This window comes from Scatophagus argus, chromosome 13, assembly GCF_020382885.2.
Source record: "Scatophagus argus isolate fScaArg1 chromosome 13, fScaArg1.pri, whole genome shotgun sequence".
Classification (NCBI taxonomy): Eukaryota; Metazoa; Chordata; class Actinopteri; family Scatophagidae; genus Scatophagus; species Scatophagus argus.
Genome location: NC_058505.1, coordinates 4,359,450 through 4,376,722, shown reverse-complemented (window position 1 = coordinate 4,376,722; position 17,273 = coordinate 4,359,450). Strand labels below are relative to the sequence as shown.

Below are 17,273 nucleotides of genomic sequence, written 5' to 3'. Positions count from 1 at the left end.
ACAGTGCCACCTGGGGGGACTCAGGACCAGGACGCCTCGACAGTCCTAAATCACCAACTGTTTGAGATATTATTCAAACTGATGTAAAACTTCACACGTCTTAGTCTGCTGTGTGTACTTTCTCCACAGAAAGAAGCATGGCTACGAGAAAGACACGCAAAAGTGTTTAATCACCGCAAAGCAGCAAAGGCGATAAAAACCTAACCAAAAAGACTCTAAACTAACATTATATGTTTTCTTGACAGTTTTATGAGTGTAAATGGATCGGTGCAGCCATAAATGGGCATGCTGGGAACTTGAGACCAAAAAAAGCCTTAATGTTTGGGAAAGATATAGTTGGTGTAGAGCTTTGAACATCTTTTAAGAAGAGCATACTGTTGGAATCTGAAGCCATAATTCCTTCATGACATTGACTGTTGTAGTTCCAGCTCCTACTTTTCTTTCTGGCTGCTGCTCAGTCGCACACGGAAAGTTTATGAGAGGTGAATGTGGTAGAAATAATGGAGGATAAAACAGAAATTGCTGACCAAGATGGTTAATACGCTCTCTATCTTCCTCTGTTGTCAGTTGTTAACACTTTGATGTATGTAAAACATTCAAAGGCTTTTTAGTTATTTAGATATGGCCTGCTGACTCAGTAATTCACATATTTAAACAAAGAAATAAAAATGTAGAAAAGACAAAAATAAGATCAATGAGCATCTGAACATAAAAGGCAGTCAATCAGAACAAACCCCAAATCCTGATGTTAACTAATGGGCACAGACTTTGTCTTACTTACAAATACTTGGAGAGAATTTATTTGTCCATAACGTTAAGCACATCAAAGTTTGGTCACATGTGTGTGACTGTGGTGGCTCAATATTTAACCACACTCTCAAAGTCTCGTAAATTCTGTCGCAATCAGCAGCCGCATACGGTAGATTCTGTCTTTCATGGTCTCTCAATGACATTTCGGAAAACAAGCTTTATTTGTGATTATTTGTATGGCATGATTTCCCAGTCCACTGAATAGACAAGCAAGGTCACCCTAACTTAAAGCTGCTGAATGACCTACTAAAGTATTTTAATAGGTCACAGAACTTGTACCAGGAAATACTGTTTAAAAATTTGTGCTTGAAGGCAGACATACTGAACTTTATCCAGCCGGAAGATACGCAATTGTTTTACTGATAAATCCTAATATCTTCTTCTCTAATCAAAAGTCTGCTAAGTGTCACCAGGGGGAGGTATAATCTCAAACTTGAGACAGGTAGCTCTCTGAGTCAGCCTGACTGACACCAACAGGTTCATGAAACCAAAGCCAAGTAAACCCTTAATGGAAATACTTCCATTAGCTCACACAAAGCCTATGTGATAACAGAGGGACCATTATGTCTAAACCAAGCCTCTGACACTGGAAAGTCCCTAAAGACACACTAATTATAGGATCACTGAGGTATGTGGGGATACAGAGCAGTTGGTCTTATAGTGTTGGCTACAGTCTGTGTTACCATAATAACACTAATACTGTTGCAGCCACTGTAATACTGCTACTAACACTGCTCCCATAATGTGACTAATATGCTAACTGCCAATAATAATAACGCTAATGGTAATGCTGTGAACGTTAATACAATTTGTTGTTGTTGTAGCTGTGGTGATCAAAGGATTAATAGATGACATTTAGCAATATTCTTCTTCTGCCTACCAGCTCTGTTACGTTGGCACAGTGATGCTTTGTGTTAAATGCTAACACTGTGGCAATGCTGACATGCTGATGTTAAGCAGGTATAATGTTAACCATGTTCACTGTCTTAATTTAACTTGTTAGCGTGATAACATTGGACCGTTAGCTAACACTTCAACAAACATCTGCAGCTGAATGGAATGGCAGTAGTTTTACAGAAGTATCACCAAAGTTCAGATTCATCCTCTGGGGGACATGAATGCTTGCACAATATATTATGGCAGTCCATCCAATAAATATTTTAGTTTGATCCAAAGTGGTGGACAGAGAACAGTGCTGTTGCTATTGAGCTGTGCTGCTTGAGTGTCTAAAACTCACAGTGATCCATAACATTAAAGTTCACAGGGGCATTTCAGCTGTTTACTGTTACACTTCTATCATATTTGGATGGCTCACTTAAGAGGCTGACATTTGGGAAGTATGCATTCTTGTCAATCAGCTGATTGATTCCACACTCATGTCAGAATGCTTAGTATGAAGCTACAGTGAGCCGCCTGTTGTTATCTTAGCAAAAGAATGGAACCTGGAGCAGTTAGCCTTGTTCTGTCTACCAGCACCTCTAGAGCTCACAAAAGGACGTGCTATCTGTTTAAGAAGGGGATGTTATGGGGGATTATTTATGAGTTTCTTTGACCTGATCAGTAACTTCCTTCCTACATTGCAATGAGGTTGCCAGGCAACTAACCAAGAGGAAGTCACTGCACCTAACGAAGAAATAGTCCTGCACATGACTACAGACTGAGCGGTACTTCCCATGATGCTTAAACTGACCTTTATACGTACAAATCGGTCAAGTTCCCCTTTAAAACTCGAGCATAACAGAAGATCCTGTACTTGAGGCACCACATTGCAGCACAAGCAAGGGTCAATTCAGAGTAAGAGAACACAAATGTGTTGAAATAAAACGAACATATTGAGAAACAACCCAACAAAATGACATTACTTTTTACTCACAAACTGCTTACACAGCTGTTTGCCCGTGAGACTCTCATTTTTAGGAGAGAGAAGTGGATCCAGGCTCAAGCCAAGCAGAAGAACAAACTGTTTCTGTGGGAGGATGAGAATACATGAGCCTCGGCACTGAAGGAATGCCGAGCCTTTCCAGCCACTCAACATATCTGTCTGTCTGTTTTAATTAGCAGCATGTTTTCAGTTAAGCATTGCACTGGCACCCAAATGTGTTTGTTGGTACACAGGTGACTTGGCTTTGTTGGGAACAGCCGCTTAAAGAGTGAAAACACGAAGCTGCGTTTGAGCTCTTTCCTTGGCCTCTTTCCTTTGAGATTGTATCAAGCTATTGTAGTGGTGATGACTTACGCTCTTTGTTCTTTTTATGGGTAAGAGTAGGAAGAATTAATTTAGTTACTCAAGGAGAGTAGGAAGGCTCCTCCCCACAGGATGCTTATGATAAGCCTTCATTAAAAACTGAGCTGAGTCCAACAACTTCTGTCTGAGCTTGATATATATTTTTAAAATCTCTTATCGTTTCTTTTTTTCTTCATCTTTCTTTGATTTTATGACTCTTTAAAAAAACTTGTTTAGCAATATATGCGCTATCAAAACTTGAAAATAACTTGCAGAGTCATGGTGATCCACGTACAGTAACGCCTAACTCGCTTGTTATTGTAGTCGCCATGATCCCGTGCCAGAGGGTACAGCCCTTCCTCAAGCAAAATAAGCTTCATGACATTGGGTCAGAACTGGGTGTCGTTGCTATCTCCTTTAGATTTACAGGTGGCTGAAATATTTCCTGTGTTTCCCCTCAGTGGCACCGACCACTGGAAGTCAGTTCTCCTGAGAATTGAGGCTCTCGGGCCCTGAGATACTTTCAAGACCCTGTAGGTTTTGCTGCCCCTGTAAGCTGATCAGTCATACCAGTCTACAGTCTAAGATACAAATTAATACAATGAAATACTGTTTAAACTACTTTTTTTTTTTTTGCAGAATTTTGAGACATATTTTACTGAAGAAAAGACTGCAGTGATGCTAGCAGCACTGTGAGGCTGCACTCAGGTACAGTGGTGTTTTGAGCTAAATGCTAATGTCAGGCTGCTAGCACCACCATGTTAATACTAACATGCTGAAGTTCAGGCAGGGCTAATATTTGCCACCTTAGTTTAGCATGTTAGCATTGTTGTGGTGGGAATATCAATGGTAACATTTGGTTGTGAACCAAATTTTAAAATTTTTGACCTGCTGAATGAGATTAAAATATGAAAAGAATGAAAACCAAAGCAGAACACAAAATAAGACAACTACACACACACACATCTGTTTACCATGTGGTTTTATTAAAACACCGGATTACGTTTTCCTATAACACTGATGTGATGCACACTAGAAACACAAACAGAGTATTATAAAAGGGTCTGGAGGGAAAGAGAAGGAGCTTTTTTGGTATCTTTCTCTGAATATTTATTGCAGCAGTACTAAACCAATAGACCCAATCAACAACATAAATGAATTTAGTGGTGTGAGTTTGGTGTTAGGTGCATTTGTATTTGGAGATGCCAGAAATTTACACACACATCAAAAATACTAAGTGCACTATACTTTTCTTGTTTTTGAAATCCACAATCTTGCATATGTTCATTCCACATATATATTCTTGACATTGACTGTCGCTAGCAGATACAGATGCACATATAACAGGAGCAAAAAGCTAGCCTAGCATTCATCTTAACATCACATAAGCTATGCTGCACTACTTCAAGTCTTAAAACACCGGAGTTGCATAAAGATGACGAATGATACAATCTGATCAGTTGCTCTGCATTCTGTTGGGGAAAGAAACTGTCAATTCATTTAATAAAATCAAAAACAAAAACCTTCTTTAAAGTCTTGCATTACCAATTGTGCGGCATTCAAATGTTTTCTCCATCAGTTAGCTTCTTAAAGCTAATATTGATTTCTTTTTCTACCTTCAGCTATTAAAAACAAAAATACTGCTTGGCAGTCTTTTTATACCTGACATCAAAGTGAAAACAAACTTAAGGCTGAGCACTGATACATACGTTATACAAAAAATTAACAATAACACAACAATAAGCCACCATTTTCTTCACTGTCATTACAGACTATGTTTACATGCACATAGTATTTTGGGTGTTAACTTGTATCCTTGTTGGATTCTTGTTCAGGAGATTCTCTGTACATAGTTTACTCATTTCACTCTGTGTACATGGAATAATCTTGTATTCAGAATACTGCAATTGGCAATAATCTCTCATTAAAACTGTTTTGAAAAAATCAGCATGTTCCAGCAATCACATTCAGGTCTCTTATAGTCAAGACAGGAGTCTTTCCAGATCACTGGAAGCCAAGCTTGACATTTATTTGATCCAACACATGAGCAGAAAGCCACAGTAATTTAAAGGAATATTGTTGTACGTGTAAACATAGCCATTGCCCTCAACCTCTCCCTCTTCCCTCTCTGCAGTCCTCTGACTGGCAGTATACTTTACACAAAATCAAATTTGGCAGGTTTGCAGAGGCAAAACTGTGAGATTTGTGCCTTACAACACAAGATTTTAGTTGGATTAACTTAGCAAGATGAACTTATCTTCTTCAAAAGGCCATGCTCACTGCCCCCAATATGTTATCTCCAGTACATCAGTACATCTCCAGTACATACTGGTTCAGCAAAGTACTTTGGGACACTTTTACTTTTTGTATTTTGCTCTACCAGAACCATAGTGAAATCAAATCTTTTAATTTTCAGCAAATGGAGTCACACCAGATTAGAATACTTCAATAAACTACCAGTTGTGGTTTAACTTTACAGTCTGATACCATCATGAACCAGAAGCTGCCATTAAACAAACAGGCCAGACAGTAGTTCAAAAACTTTTGAGAACATGCCAAATTGAATTTTACTTGGAGTATACTGCTGGTCTAACCTACTTTTCTCTTCCCTCAGGCACTGACAAACACCAGGCGGGTGGAGTAGATCAGATCAGCCAGGTAGAGGATGAAGTTGACAGCACTGAGCACAGCCACTGCCATGAGCTTATCCCAAACACAAAGCCCCAGCGTGCTGCCACAACTGTAGGGCCTTTGTTTCGTTCCGCCATGCTTGGGGTCAAAGTTGAAGATGGGCCAGATGATGGTTGCTGACAGATATAGAACCACGGCCAGCAGGGCATAGGCAGACAGGAAGCGGGCAAATGGGAAGGGGAGGCAGCCGGTGCACTCGCCGATACAGAGCATGATGATTGCCGCCGACAGGATGAAGCAGATGCAGTAGACGGACATGCAGTATTTGAGTGCATCGTGGTGGTTGTACAGCACGGGGTCGCTGATGAAGACAAAAATGATGCATGCCACAAAGGTTTCGCAGACTTTCAGCAGGCCAGGGGCTGTGGCCATGTAGCCGGCGACCTCGCCCGGACGAGCCTTGCTGATGCTCACTTCGCTCATGTAGGCAATGGTGGCCAGGCAGGAGAAGACAGTTGACACAATGCGGTAGTTGCGGACTTCACTGGGGCCTGTGGTGCCCTTGAGGAAGTAGAGGGGGAAGATGATGGAGGCGGACAGGCAGAGTAGGGCGGCGTAGCAGGCGAAGGTGATAGGGAAGTTCTTCCAGGAAACGGGGGCTCTGGTCTGAAGGCCAAACAGCTCCACCAGGATGACGAGCAGAGTCCCAGCGAAACTGAAGGCCCAGCAGAAGATGCACCAGTCTCCTGTGCCGTGGTAGAGTCTGCCACCATGTACGGCCACGGAGAAGGCCACGCAGGAGAAGATCAGGGCTGCCAACCGTGTCCATAGGAGGGGGCTGGATTGGAGGACTATGGCCATGATGCGAGATGCAGTCGGTGATGAGTGAAGCTGAAAAGATGCCTGTGAGATACGAGTCTCGTCCTTTCGGGTGTCACTTCCTCAGATTTTAAACACCAGCAACTCAGAGCAGGCAGAGAAAACTGCAAAAAGAAAAGATATCAACAATTAGTAAACAAGACTGAGTTTTGTTAAATTGTTTTATGTCAGGCCCCGCGATTGACTGGCGACCAGTCCAGGTGGAACCCCGCTTCTCGCCTGTAGTCAGCTGGAATAGGCTCCAGCTCCCCCGCGTCCCTGACGGATAAGCGGTATAGAAAATGGATGGATGGATGGATGTTTTAGGTCATTTCAGAGCTCTAGATGAAGTACAAGATGCAGCCACGTGAGGGCAACAGTTTGCTGCTCTGCTTAAACAGGCTATGCTCTCCTGCATACCCTTTTCTGAAACACACAATGCTGTTATTGTATTTCTATGAATGGTTGAACCAACAAGTGAAAACCATGAAAACACAATTTCTAACCACAAATAATGACTGCACTGTGGCCACATCACATTTACATTTGGTCAAGTCATGCAGTAAACACTCCTTCTGTTCTTCTCTGATAAATTTGCTCCTCATATCAATCTTCACGCTGCTTTCTCAACAGCATTCCAGTGCTGAGTGCAGACTGATTCACATTCCTCCATACTGATGTCCTCGGTGACGGGCGTGGCGCCGCAACCTCCAGCAACCCTTCAGGGTGTCTGTCAGCGAGCTCTAAACACGGCGCTCTTCGTTCGTTTCACTCCTACTCCCAGCAACAACATCTACGCTGCTGCTGGGTCTTCAGTTCTGAATTCTTTTTAAAGGAAAATGAAACATGAAAAATCTGTTTTCTCAATCAGGTTCCTATCAGGGATGGGGTTAGCGAAGGTTTGCTTTTTTTTTTGCTTCAGAGTGACAGATTTTGATCAGGATATAACACTCAGCCTTGTTTGTTGCTCAGTCCACTCCACCTTCACCCTCAAATTTAACTTTTTGGGTCTCCAAGATCTGACAAAAAGGCACCAAACTCAACTCCAGGTGTCATGACTGCCATGATTGATGATGTCACATTTTCAGCAAGCCCTAGAGACATGAAGATGGTCGCATTAAGCTCATACTCATCATACAAATTAGTCAGACCGCAACCTTGTGCAGCTGCATCACGCTGTGATATGCTGTCATTACCCTCTTCCTGCTCTACAATGGATTTCTAGTGAACGCTGGTGCGCGATGGCAACTAAGTCGAGAAACTCTTGCACTTCTAACCTGAGGGACTGATACCGATGACATCTGACATTTGTTTCTGAACACTTTCTGATAATCAAACTTCAGTACGAGTGAGTTTTTTGCCGCCTCGTGCGAAGTCTGGTAAGAAGCTAATCTGCATTCAGAATAAAAAACAAGAAAGACATTTAACAAGATAGGGTGCATATTTTCACAGCGTAGAAACCCTCTGACCACACTGGCTGTCTCCCTCCCTTTCCTCCTGACACCCATCGCCCACTCGGCTCCACAAACGCTGCACTCCCCCGTTCCCTGTACACAGTTATAAACAAGGAGGAAGGACCTGTTTACATTAGTCCCATTAAACACCAATGAAACAGTCAGGGCTTGCAAGGGCCAAAAGCTGAACTGGAGGCGAGGTATGAATACAAAAGAGAAAAAGAGACAGAAATGGAAAAAGAAGAGAGCACTGAAACTCCAGCAGGATGACTTAGTTAAAGCCATGAGGGAGTAGACGAGAGGGAGGGGAGTGAAAATAAAAAAAAGAAAGGAGGAGGAACACAGGGGAAGCCCTGCGCCTCCGCCACCGGAGGACCAATAGTTTAAACATAGTGATGGAGTGGAATAGCGGAGAGGTGAGTCACCACTGGGCCCCTCTCTTTCACCACTCCACCTCTCTCTCCCCCCCTCCTTCTCCCTTATTTCTTGTAAGATTTTCCAGTTTACTGATGTGTTCCAGATGTGCTCCAGCCTAGCTTCTGCCGAACAACTGGTAACTTTGTCATATTTGCCAAGTGCTTTCCTCTTTTTTTTTTCTTTCCTTCCTTCCCTCCTCACAGTCTCATCTGGCGGCAACTCCCTCCCTTTTCCATCAGTTGTCCTCTTTTCTCCCTCTCAGCTCAGTGCTCCCACTCCAGCTTTAAAGTCAGGGTACCAATTACGCTTCATGTAAACCACTCAAAATAAACGTATGCCGAGGGTCGTAATGGAAAAAATAAATCCCGCCACTCTTGCCGCCATTACATTGCTGCTTATGGAATCGAGTCAGGAAAGAAACGGGAGAGGAAAATGGCAGAGGAATGGAGTGAAAAAGAGAGAGAAGAAACAAGAGACCAGTGTGGAAAAAAAATCTTTTCACAGCACAGAATGGAAAACACGACAGGATCACACAAACGGTGGACACTTCCCCCCTGAGTGGAAGAGGTGCTGAAAATAGGTTCACACATCAGGACAGCAAACAGGATGTGACATCATGCTCCTGTACACAGTTTCTCTTCATACAAACAGCAGTGGAGTGTGTACTACACACACACACACACACACACACACAAGGCTGAGATGCTCAGGAAACAAATGTTTGTCTCAGGCAGGGAGGTCACATGTGCTGCTCGTTTGGTTGTCATGACACAACATCACTAACTTGATTTCACCACTAATCCACTTACAGGAGATCCATGGGGCAAAGCACAAGACCAGCTCTGTTGTGGAACCATCCCAGTGTGTGTGTGTGTGTGTGTGTGTGTGTGTGTGTGTTAGAGAGAGAGAGAGAGAGCTTAATGTCGGACTTTTTTCAAAAGCAAAATACACCTTAACATTTGACCTTATTTCCAAATAAAAAAATCACAATGTTCAGCCTCCGCCCTCACTGCCCTCCTTGTCAGACCGGTGAACAGTCTGAATCAGCGTCCCTCTGCTGAAACACTCACTGCTTTCTTTTTCGAGGGTCTTCGCCGTTTTTTCTTTTGCTTTTTTCCTTCTTTCAGCCCAGTCTGACGCACCACACCTACTCAGCCAAGAAGGGAACTTGGATACAGTTCTGCACTTCGGTGAAGAGCAATGGGGGGACTTGTTGGCGAGAATCTAAATCGGCGTGTTCAGTACAAATCAGGCCGCAGAAAGGAGAGAGTAAAAGTTCCCATTAAAACAGTGTGTGTCGGCCTGACAGCTGCGCGGTGGGCTCCTGCAGAGGTTCATTCATTGGCGGTGACGGTGGGTGTGCCGCCTGCCGCACCCTGCTCCCACCGCGCGCGCGCACGTACGCACACACACACACACACACACTTAACACACTAAACACAAACACAGAAATATATGCACAAAATCTACAAGGGAATCTTTTACTTTTTCCTTCTGAAAGCATCAGGCAGTTACTGGTTGTCTTCTTTGGTGTGTAAGAAAAAGTGCAAAAATGCGCAAATAATAAAGTGTGCCATAAAATCACTAAGGAGCAATACATTTTAATCCTTTAGAGGTTTTCCCTCCGCTCTCAACTCTGTGTTTTTCTTTTTAATAATCCCAAACTCATTTGAAATGTGGCCTCGTTTGTGTCGAAATTAAAGCTCGTTTTCTTTTTAAAAACTGTGAAAACTTCCACCAAAAACAAAACCAGCAGTCATCACATTCTCCCCATCAGACATGCAGGTAAGCAAGATGCAACAAGTTGCAGCTGTAAGAGTTTTCCTTGCGCAAGCTCGAAGTATCTGCTCTCCACAAAACGCTCTCTGAAATCACCGCATCAAGTCAGTCAGTGTTATGTAAGAGTCGCTTACCTTGTCTGGGTTTTTGGCTGCGGATACTCTCTGTTCTCCGGGACATCCAGAGGCAAATTGCAAGTCCTCAGCTCCCAGACTCGACTAAGCAGCACCTCGGAGGAGCAGCTCCCCGCCCAGCAAACCAAATTAGGCATCAAATGTCTGCACCGTTATTCACATCTGCCTGGACTCCCCTGCTCCTCCTCCTCCTCCTCCTCCTGCAGCTCACACCCAGTGCAGTGCAGCTGAAGTTCACCCTCTTTAAAAATTACATCCTTATTTTTTAATAATTTTAATTAGCTGGTTGCATCCTGAAAAGTTTGGAAATGTAAGAAATCTGTTAGCTAAAGTGGTGTTCTTTTATGAATATATCTCTCCTGTATGTGAGGATAGTTGGTTCGTGTTAATCCCTGTTACGGAAGGTAAAAGTACAGAATAAACTAAAAAGTTACTGATATTCTTTATGTGTTTGGAAACAGAAAAGTATGCCAAGTTTCCCTCCCTCCAAAAGAAATCTGTTTTACTTTAATTCAGCAATCCATGAATTCACTGCGACTCAGTAAATCTGGCGAATTGTCTTAAAACTGGTGGATCCTTCATGGAAATGTAAACTACGTTTAAATAACTAAAACTAGAGGAGTGTTTTCACTGCAAAATTGAAGAGAAAATAGATGGAGTTATTTTAATAGAAGAGTGGAGTGATTTCAGTCTGGAAACCCCATCAAGTGTAACTAATGAAAATGTCGTCATCTTTATTTTCTTGCCTCACGACAAAGCGAAATATTAGCCATCTTTACAGCCTGAATCATCGCCCTCGTTGATTATTTGTATGCGTTGCTGAGCAAACGCAGCTGTAACCCCTGGCAACCAGTTTGTGTTTACCGAGATACGAAATCGACGCGTTTCCTGTTAGAAAACGCGTTCCTGCAGACAGAAACGGAAATCTACTATCACATGCACATTCTTCACTAGATTACTTTAATTTGTTTTAAATGCCCACATGTCGTTCCATTGTTTAAATGTATAGGAGGACTGTAGACTGACACACTGCGTGTTTGTCTGCAGAAAGAATGGGCTTAATTCTATTCTATTCTATAATAAAAGTAAATAAACCACTAAAATTACAACTAAGCCTAAGACTTGTGTTGAACGTGTTACTAAAAGTGTGCAACAGTTTCCAGGACAATGAGCTTGTACTGTCATAATCTTAAATATATGATTTGTATGGAAAATCATGAGAAGTAACTAGCTAATACAGCGTTAAAAGCACAACATTTCCTTCTGTACTGTGATGGAGTAGAAGTATAACGTATTAAGAATTTGAAATACTCAAGTTTAGCAGTTTGAATCTGAGTAAAAATACATTCGACTCCTGCAAAAAAGAGAAACATGACCAAAAATGTTGGAATTGGCTTGTAATTATATGATAACACCAAGAAAAACACATATATGAGGTAAGGATGCTTTCTGCCATTGACGTTCACAGCATTTGCCCTCTCAGATTTTTCCTTTGAGAGATTGTGAAAATGAAGATTTTAGATTAGACAAAGCAAAGGAGGAAATATTGTTGATTTTAAGATTTAGCCATATAATAAGATTTACCAGACTGACCCTAAACACCAATGCTCAGCCTCAGACCAAAATCTAAAGCAGCAAGCAGCTGTGTAAATGTTTTGAAGAGTCCAGTGCGGTCAGTTCATATTTGGTTCTTGCCCTGACGTTCTTATTTCTACCACCAGATGGCGCCAGATCTCAAATCCAGGCTGTAGGCGTGACGTACTAACTCCCGCGACATTTTCGCAACATTAAACGTCAAATTCCGGAGCCGTGCTCGGTGGGTGTTTGGAGCGGTTTGCTCTGGAGAGGGTAACATCATGGCGTCGGGAGCAGGAGATTCGTCCTCTGGACACGATGCAGAACTGGATGAATTATTGGACAGTAAGGGTTGCCTTTAAGGTTTTTTAGCAACGACCCCGTGCTCATTCAGAAGTGTTTGCCCCGGTGTTAGAAACGTAACCCCCTCTACAGTGCCAGAGGTTAACGCTAGCTTAAGTGCTCGATGGGACCTCCGGCTTGGATCCCAAATATCGACCGAGTGGGTTAAGTTATCGTCCATCCGGGCTTATCAAACAACAACAGCGATCAAACAGAGGATGTCATTACGCCTCGTTAGCTAGCAAGCGCGATGTGACGAAAGACTTTACTGCTAATGTCGATCGACCGAGCATTATTCACACGTTGTGTGTTTGACCTCGAATTGTTTATCGAACATTTGGCGTTTGAGTTGGTGAAAACCTTGTGATTTTAACATGGCATCTGAACTGTCAGTGACTGTGGCGTCTCTGTCGCCATCGTTTCCTCCCTGGATGTTGTGTACTCTTTTTGGTTTAGTAGTTAGTTGTGTTTGCTTGCATGTAATCGTTCAACTGTAAATGCTGCACGGCTCTACAAGACATGCGTTCAGTTGCCAGATTTAAAAAAACAAAAGTAAACTCAGCTAAAACTGTCCGACCTTTTGTGAAGTGCGTAACGTTTAGGTTTTGTTAAAACTGTGGAAAGGCGTTGATTCAACTTTATTGTATTTTTGATTGTGACGTGCTGCTGCCTTCTAATGGGAGACATTATAACGCAGTATAACCACCATAAGAGTGGCAGTTACTGATAATAGACGGTACTGGTAATAGAAGTCCTAATTCGTTATCTTACAGATCTGGTAATAGAAGTCCTAATTCGTTATCTTACAGATGTCATTTTTTCACAGCTTTGATAGAGTTAAAAGAGCTAAAACATTCGCTGCGTTGCTCCAAAGAGGACACATTATGCAGTGATTAAAGTACAACACCTGAGGGGGTTACTGCTGAGCTTTTGGACACATTGGAGTCATTTGTAAGGTGCTTCACAAGATATTTGATGTCCATTTTATGGGATTCTGCGGCTGCAACTGATATCTGAATAAGTAGACAGTGGCCGAATTCTAACATCTGTGTTGTCAAATTTCTTTTTTCAAACTTAAGTCCACCGACGTGGTTCTAATGTTGTTGCTCACTTACAGGTGCGCTGGATGACTTTGACAAGACGTCAGCCCCTCCAGCCCCTGAACCCGCAGCTGCTTCCTCCTCAGCCAACGCTGGTGCAGAGAAGGTCTGTTTGTTACTGTTTGTGTGGTGGCTCAGTTTCAGCATTCGCATCACATCTTGTTATAGTACACGTGCACAGACTATAAAACTGCCTCTGCTTTACTTCAGCTGGTGTATATTGTCTTCTAGCTGATTTATACTTGTCATCTGGTTGCTGCTTGGGCATGAATTTTGAATGAATATGACTCAAGCAGTCGCAGCAAATAAAATAATTATCAAATAATTTAAGTTCTACAGAGGAATTTGATTTATATAAGTGTGTCTACAAGTTAAGATATATACATTTTGGTTAAAAGAGACTGTCTCCACTGTCTCCAACTCTGGAAGATAGAAGGTTTTTGTGTTGAACTGTTAGTTTTACAACTTGTTTACCTTTGCTTTTGCTATGAGTTGATTGTGTAACCTGCAAGGCTTGCAAAGTTCAGACCCCACGCCCCAAGGTTCACTGTCCACAAAAACTACTTCCTCAGTTGTTGGGCCAAAAACTGGCCAAGCAACCAAAGCTGAATGAGAATTGTCTAGCAGAGTCAATACATTTTCAGGTTGTGTGGCAAAGAGGTTATTTAACCCCAGAAAGGAAATAGGTCTTCTGTTTTATGTTTATGTTTTCTGTTTACCTGTGTAGCCGCCTCTGCTTGAAGACTGCAAACTCTTTGAGACTCTCTTCGAGGGGGACATGGCTGCCCAAGCCAAGGAGGAGTGGGAGAAGGCCATGACTGAGTTGGCTCAGGAGGAGCCAGAATTACTGCAGCACTTCCAGAAACTCTCAGAGGCTGCAGGCAAAGTTGGTAGGGTGTACATTACTGCATTTGCATTATTCACCGATCTGAGATGTTTCCCCGCTTGCTGTGACTGTTATGTGTGTAATCTGTGTAGGCACTGACACCGCCTCCCAACAAGAATTCACCTCCTGCCTTAAAGAAACCCTTCGTGGCCTGGCTAAAAATGCAGACAACCTGCAAGTGGGTAAAATCAGACTCGAACAATTCTTATGAAACTGTTCAGAGTGATGCAAACACAGAACAGTTCAGCAGCAGTACTGTTCCCTTGCAGTCCACAGGACTGGCTGGAGATGACCTTGTCAAGGCTTTAGAAGGCCTGGGATTGGATGAGGGTGGTGAAGGAGGTGGTGATGATGCAAACATCCTGCCCATCATGCAGTCCATCATGCAGAACCTTCTCTCTAAGGAAGTGCTTTATCCGTCTCTCAAAGACATCACTGTTAAGGTTTGCATCTGTTTTACAAGCCATCACTTAGTATCTTGTTCCACTACGAGGTGTCACTCATAAATGTCACCCAACCCTCACAGTACCCAGAGTGGCTGGACGCCAACAAGTCAAGCCTCAGCCCGGAGGACTACCAGCGCTACGAGGAGCAGGCCAAAATCATGGGAGAGATCTGTGGGCATTTCGAGAGGGAGGAGCAGGGGGCTGCAGATAAGGAAAGCACGTTCGAGAGCATCATGGACCTCATGCAAAAGGTAGACGCAACCTGCATTCAACTACCTGTGCTGCTGTGATTAAAGAATGGTAGAGCTTTAATGTGAATACGCTTTGGCTTGTTAAGAAACAAACTCATCAAAGATTATAATGGCTTTACTTGACAGCTGCAGGACCTCGGCCAACCACCCAAAGAGCTGGCAGGTGATGCGGTAAGTTTTCCATTGCATGTGTGCAGTGTGTGTATGACCTGAGTGAGTTGCACTAAGTGTGTTTGGGGTTTTCAGCCAAAGAAAATTTACTCTGTATTAGTTTTTCATTATGTAGTTTAGCCTGAATGACATCCAGCCTTCAGGCAGTCAAAAGGAGTTTTGTAGTGATTTTTATGTCCACATGCGTCCCTGTCCAAAGAGCACCTCAGACAGACTCAGTCTGAGCCCAGGAAGCGTTCTTACCCTTAAGTGTTTTTCAAGAATCCAATATTACCATAAACCTTTCTTATTAATTCAGATATTGTCCTTCATTACTCAGTACACTCAAATATGTAGTGAATGTTTGCCACAAATGTATAAATGATACGGGAAAATGTCTGACACTATTGTGTGTCTCTGTGTACTGCATATTGTCATTTCGTCCAACCCCAGCTTATACATGACAACACATCTTCCTGTTTCTTCCTTCCCTCCAGCCTCCGGGCTTTAACATTGACATGGAGTCCCTCAATCTCCCTGGAGGCCTGGGAAGCGGGGCGCCAGAGCAGTGCTCCATCATGTGATGAGGTGACAGTGTGACCCATCAGAAGCACCGGAGCCAGAGGGGGTCACTCTGGATGCATCAGCGACAGGCAGGCAGTGAAGGAGTGTGAAGTGAAGGTCAGGCAGCAGCGCGACCAGACCGTCAACACTGTTCTCCGTCGGGTAGAAGGTGTGTGGAAGCAGGAACAACAGGAGGAGGCACGAAAACCAACAGGAACAACACACACAAAACACACTCTCTTCTGTCGAAAATCACCGAGTGCACAACTGAGAACATTTTACCATCTCTGCGTTAGTTTGTCAGCGGTTGCCGTAGCTCCTTCACGGTTTGACAGCATTCCTTTAAAAGAAAACACCACTGCCGCTCTCATTTTTGTTTTTACAGTGCTGTTTAGCCTCATGGTGAAATCAGTCAAACCGCTTCACGGGTATAAACAGTGCCTTTGCAAGATGAATTTTAAGTTACTAGTTTTATGTCTCATCATACGGTAAAGATGTTGCAGCCTTTCAGCTAAGCACTTAAGATGATAGTTTTAATGGTGTGAATTTGCATTATCACCCCAAGTTTACAGGTTAAGTTAGTTGTGATTCTTGGTACTTGACTAACCCCACACATCTGTTTCTGTGCAGGCTGCACAGGATTTAAGTGAACGAGTTAATTGCCCATTAACATGTAAAGAAACTGGACTACTGTACATTTAATAACTTAAAGAATTAAAAAAAATAAAACTACCAAGGATTTAACACTTCATGAGACGTTCCCAACACCTACTGTAATTCAGCCATCTAAATTAATAGTGCTAACTCCCCCAAGTGTTGTCCCCCGTTCTCAGGTGTTGATTTGAAGTGATTGAGATGTTGATTCCCGGATGCCTTTGCTGTGGTTTACGGTGATCATTATAGTGTAAAGTTACTGTGCAAAGTGCTTCCCTTGTGATTCCCATTGTTTTTAATGTGGTTTTCTCAGAGAGAAAAACACTTGTGCGAGCGATAACGTGTACTTAAATCCAATACCCTCCATTAAAAGTACATCATGGCCTTTCCAGAAAAAGTGAAAGGCAGAGTACTAAACATCACATGTCATAGGAGGAGAGAAACACGCTTATAATTCATGAGTAACACATCAACGGCCTGATGTTTGCACATTTCGGCCCCGGGTGATTGGTTCGTTCCAGAGGCCGCTTTTCACCGGCTGCTGTTGCCAGTGGACAAATGTTTTAGTGCGGTGCCCGTAGAGAGAGGTCTAGAAACCACACGACCATCAGCTCATCAATAACCGGACAGTAAAGGGGTGATGTGAAAGGATTCAGTCAGCCGTACAGCTGAGAGACCTGTGGTTTTCATCAGGGGGAGGGGGTGTCATCTATTCAACTCTCAGGGCCGATGCAAACGCGCCCGGAGCACTGATTTAAAAAAAAATAAAATAAAATGCAACCTGTTATTTGACACTGTTTTGATTTGTTTTGTAAATATGGTGTATAATAAAGTCACAATATACTGCAGTGTGATGTCGTTACTGCTTTTACATTAGTGAGTGATATACACTAAGTGCATTTATTCAGGTGCTGTGCTACTTTTAGATACTTGCACTTGAGTTTTTTTTAATTTTTATTATATTTTATGTATTTATTAGTCAACAATAGCAGCTAGTT

At 42.7% G+C, this 17,273-nt stretch overlaps 2 protein-coding genes across 2 annotated transcripts; one reads left to right on the top strand and one right to left on the bottom strand.

Annotated features, from left to right (window-relative positions):
• Positions 1 to 3,999: 3,999 nt before the first annotated feature.
• myadmb (myeloid associated differentiation marker b) lies at positions 4,000 to 10,466 on the bottom strand. Its single transcript, XM_046409297.1, has 2 exons — positions 10,308 to 10,466; positions 4,000 to 6,648 (listed from the first exon to the last, which is right to left on the bottom strand). Exon 2 carries the CDS (start codon positions 6,524 to 6,526, stop codon positions 5,645 to 5,647), a length of 882 nt encoding a protein of 293 aa, XP_046265253.1. The 5' UTR covers positions 6,527 to 6,648; positions 10,308 to 10,466; the 3' UTR covers positions 4,000 to 5,644.
• Positions 10,467 to 12,074: 1,608 nt separating this feature from the next.
• On the top strand, positions 12,075 to 17,123 carry pex19 (peroxisomal biogenesis factor 19). Its single transcript, XM_046409273.1, has 8 exons — positions 12,075 to 12,227; positions 13,342 to 13,430; positions 14,052 to 14,214; positions 14,303 to 14,388; positions 14,480 to 14,653; positions 14,737 to 14,907; positions 15,034 to 15,078; positions 15,555 to 17,123. Exons 1-8 carry the CDS (start codon positions 12,164 to 12,166, stop codon positions 15,639 to 15,641), a joined length of 879 nt encoding a protein of 292 aa, XP_046265229.1. The 5' UTR covers positions 12,075 to 12,163; the 3' UTR covers positions 15,642 to 17,123.
• Positions 17,124 to 17,273: the final 150 nt, after the last annotated feature.

Excerpts from the sequence above, each read along its gene's own strand:
- myadmb (XM_046409297.1), bottom strand. The coding sequence starts at position 6,526 with ATGGCCATAGTCCTCCAATCCAGCCCCCTCCTATGGACACGGTTGGCA.
- pex19 (XM_046409273.1), top strand. The coding sequence starts at position 12,164 with ATGGCGTCGGGAGCAGGAGATTCGTCCTCTGGACACGATGCAGAACTG. Across the intron at positions 14,908-15,033 it reads TCATGGACCTCATGCAAAAG|CTGCAGGACCTCGGCCAACC; the intron begins GTAGACGCAACC and ends TTTACTTGACAG. Across the intron at positions 15,079-15,554 it reads AAGAGCTGGCAGGTGATGCG|CCTCCGGGCTTTAACATTGA; the intron begins GTAAGTTTTCCA and ends CCTTCCCTCCAG.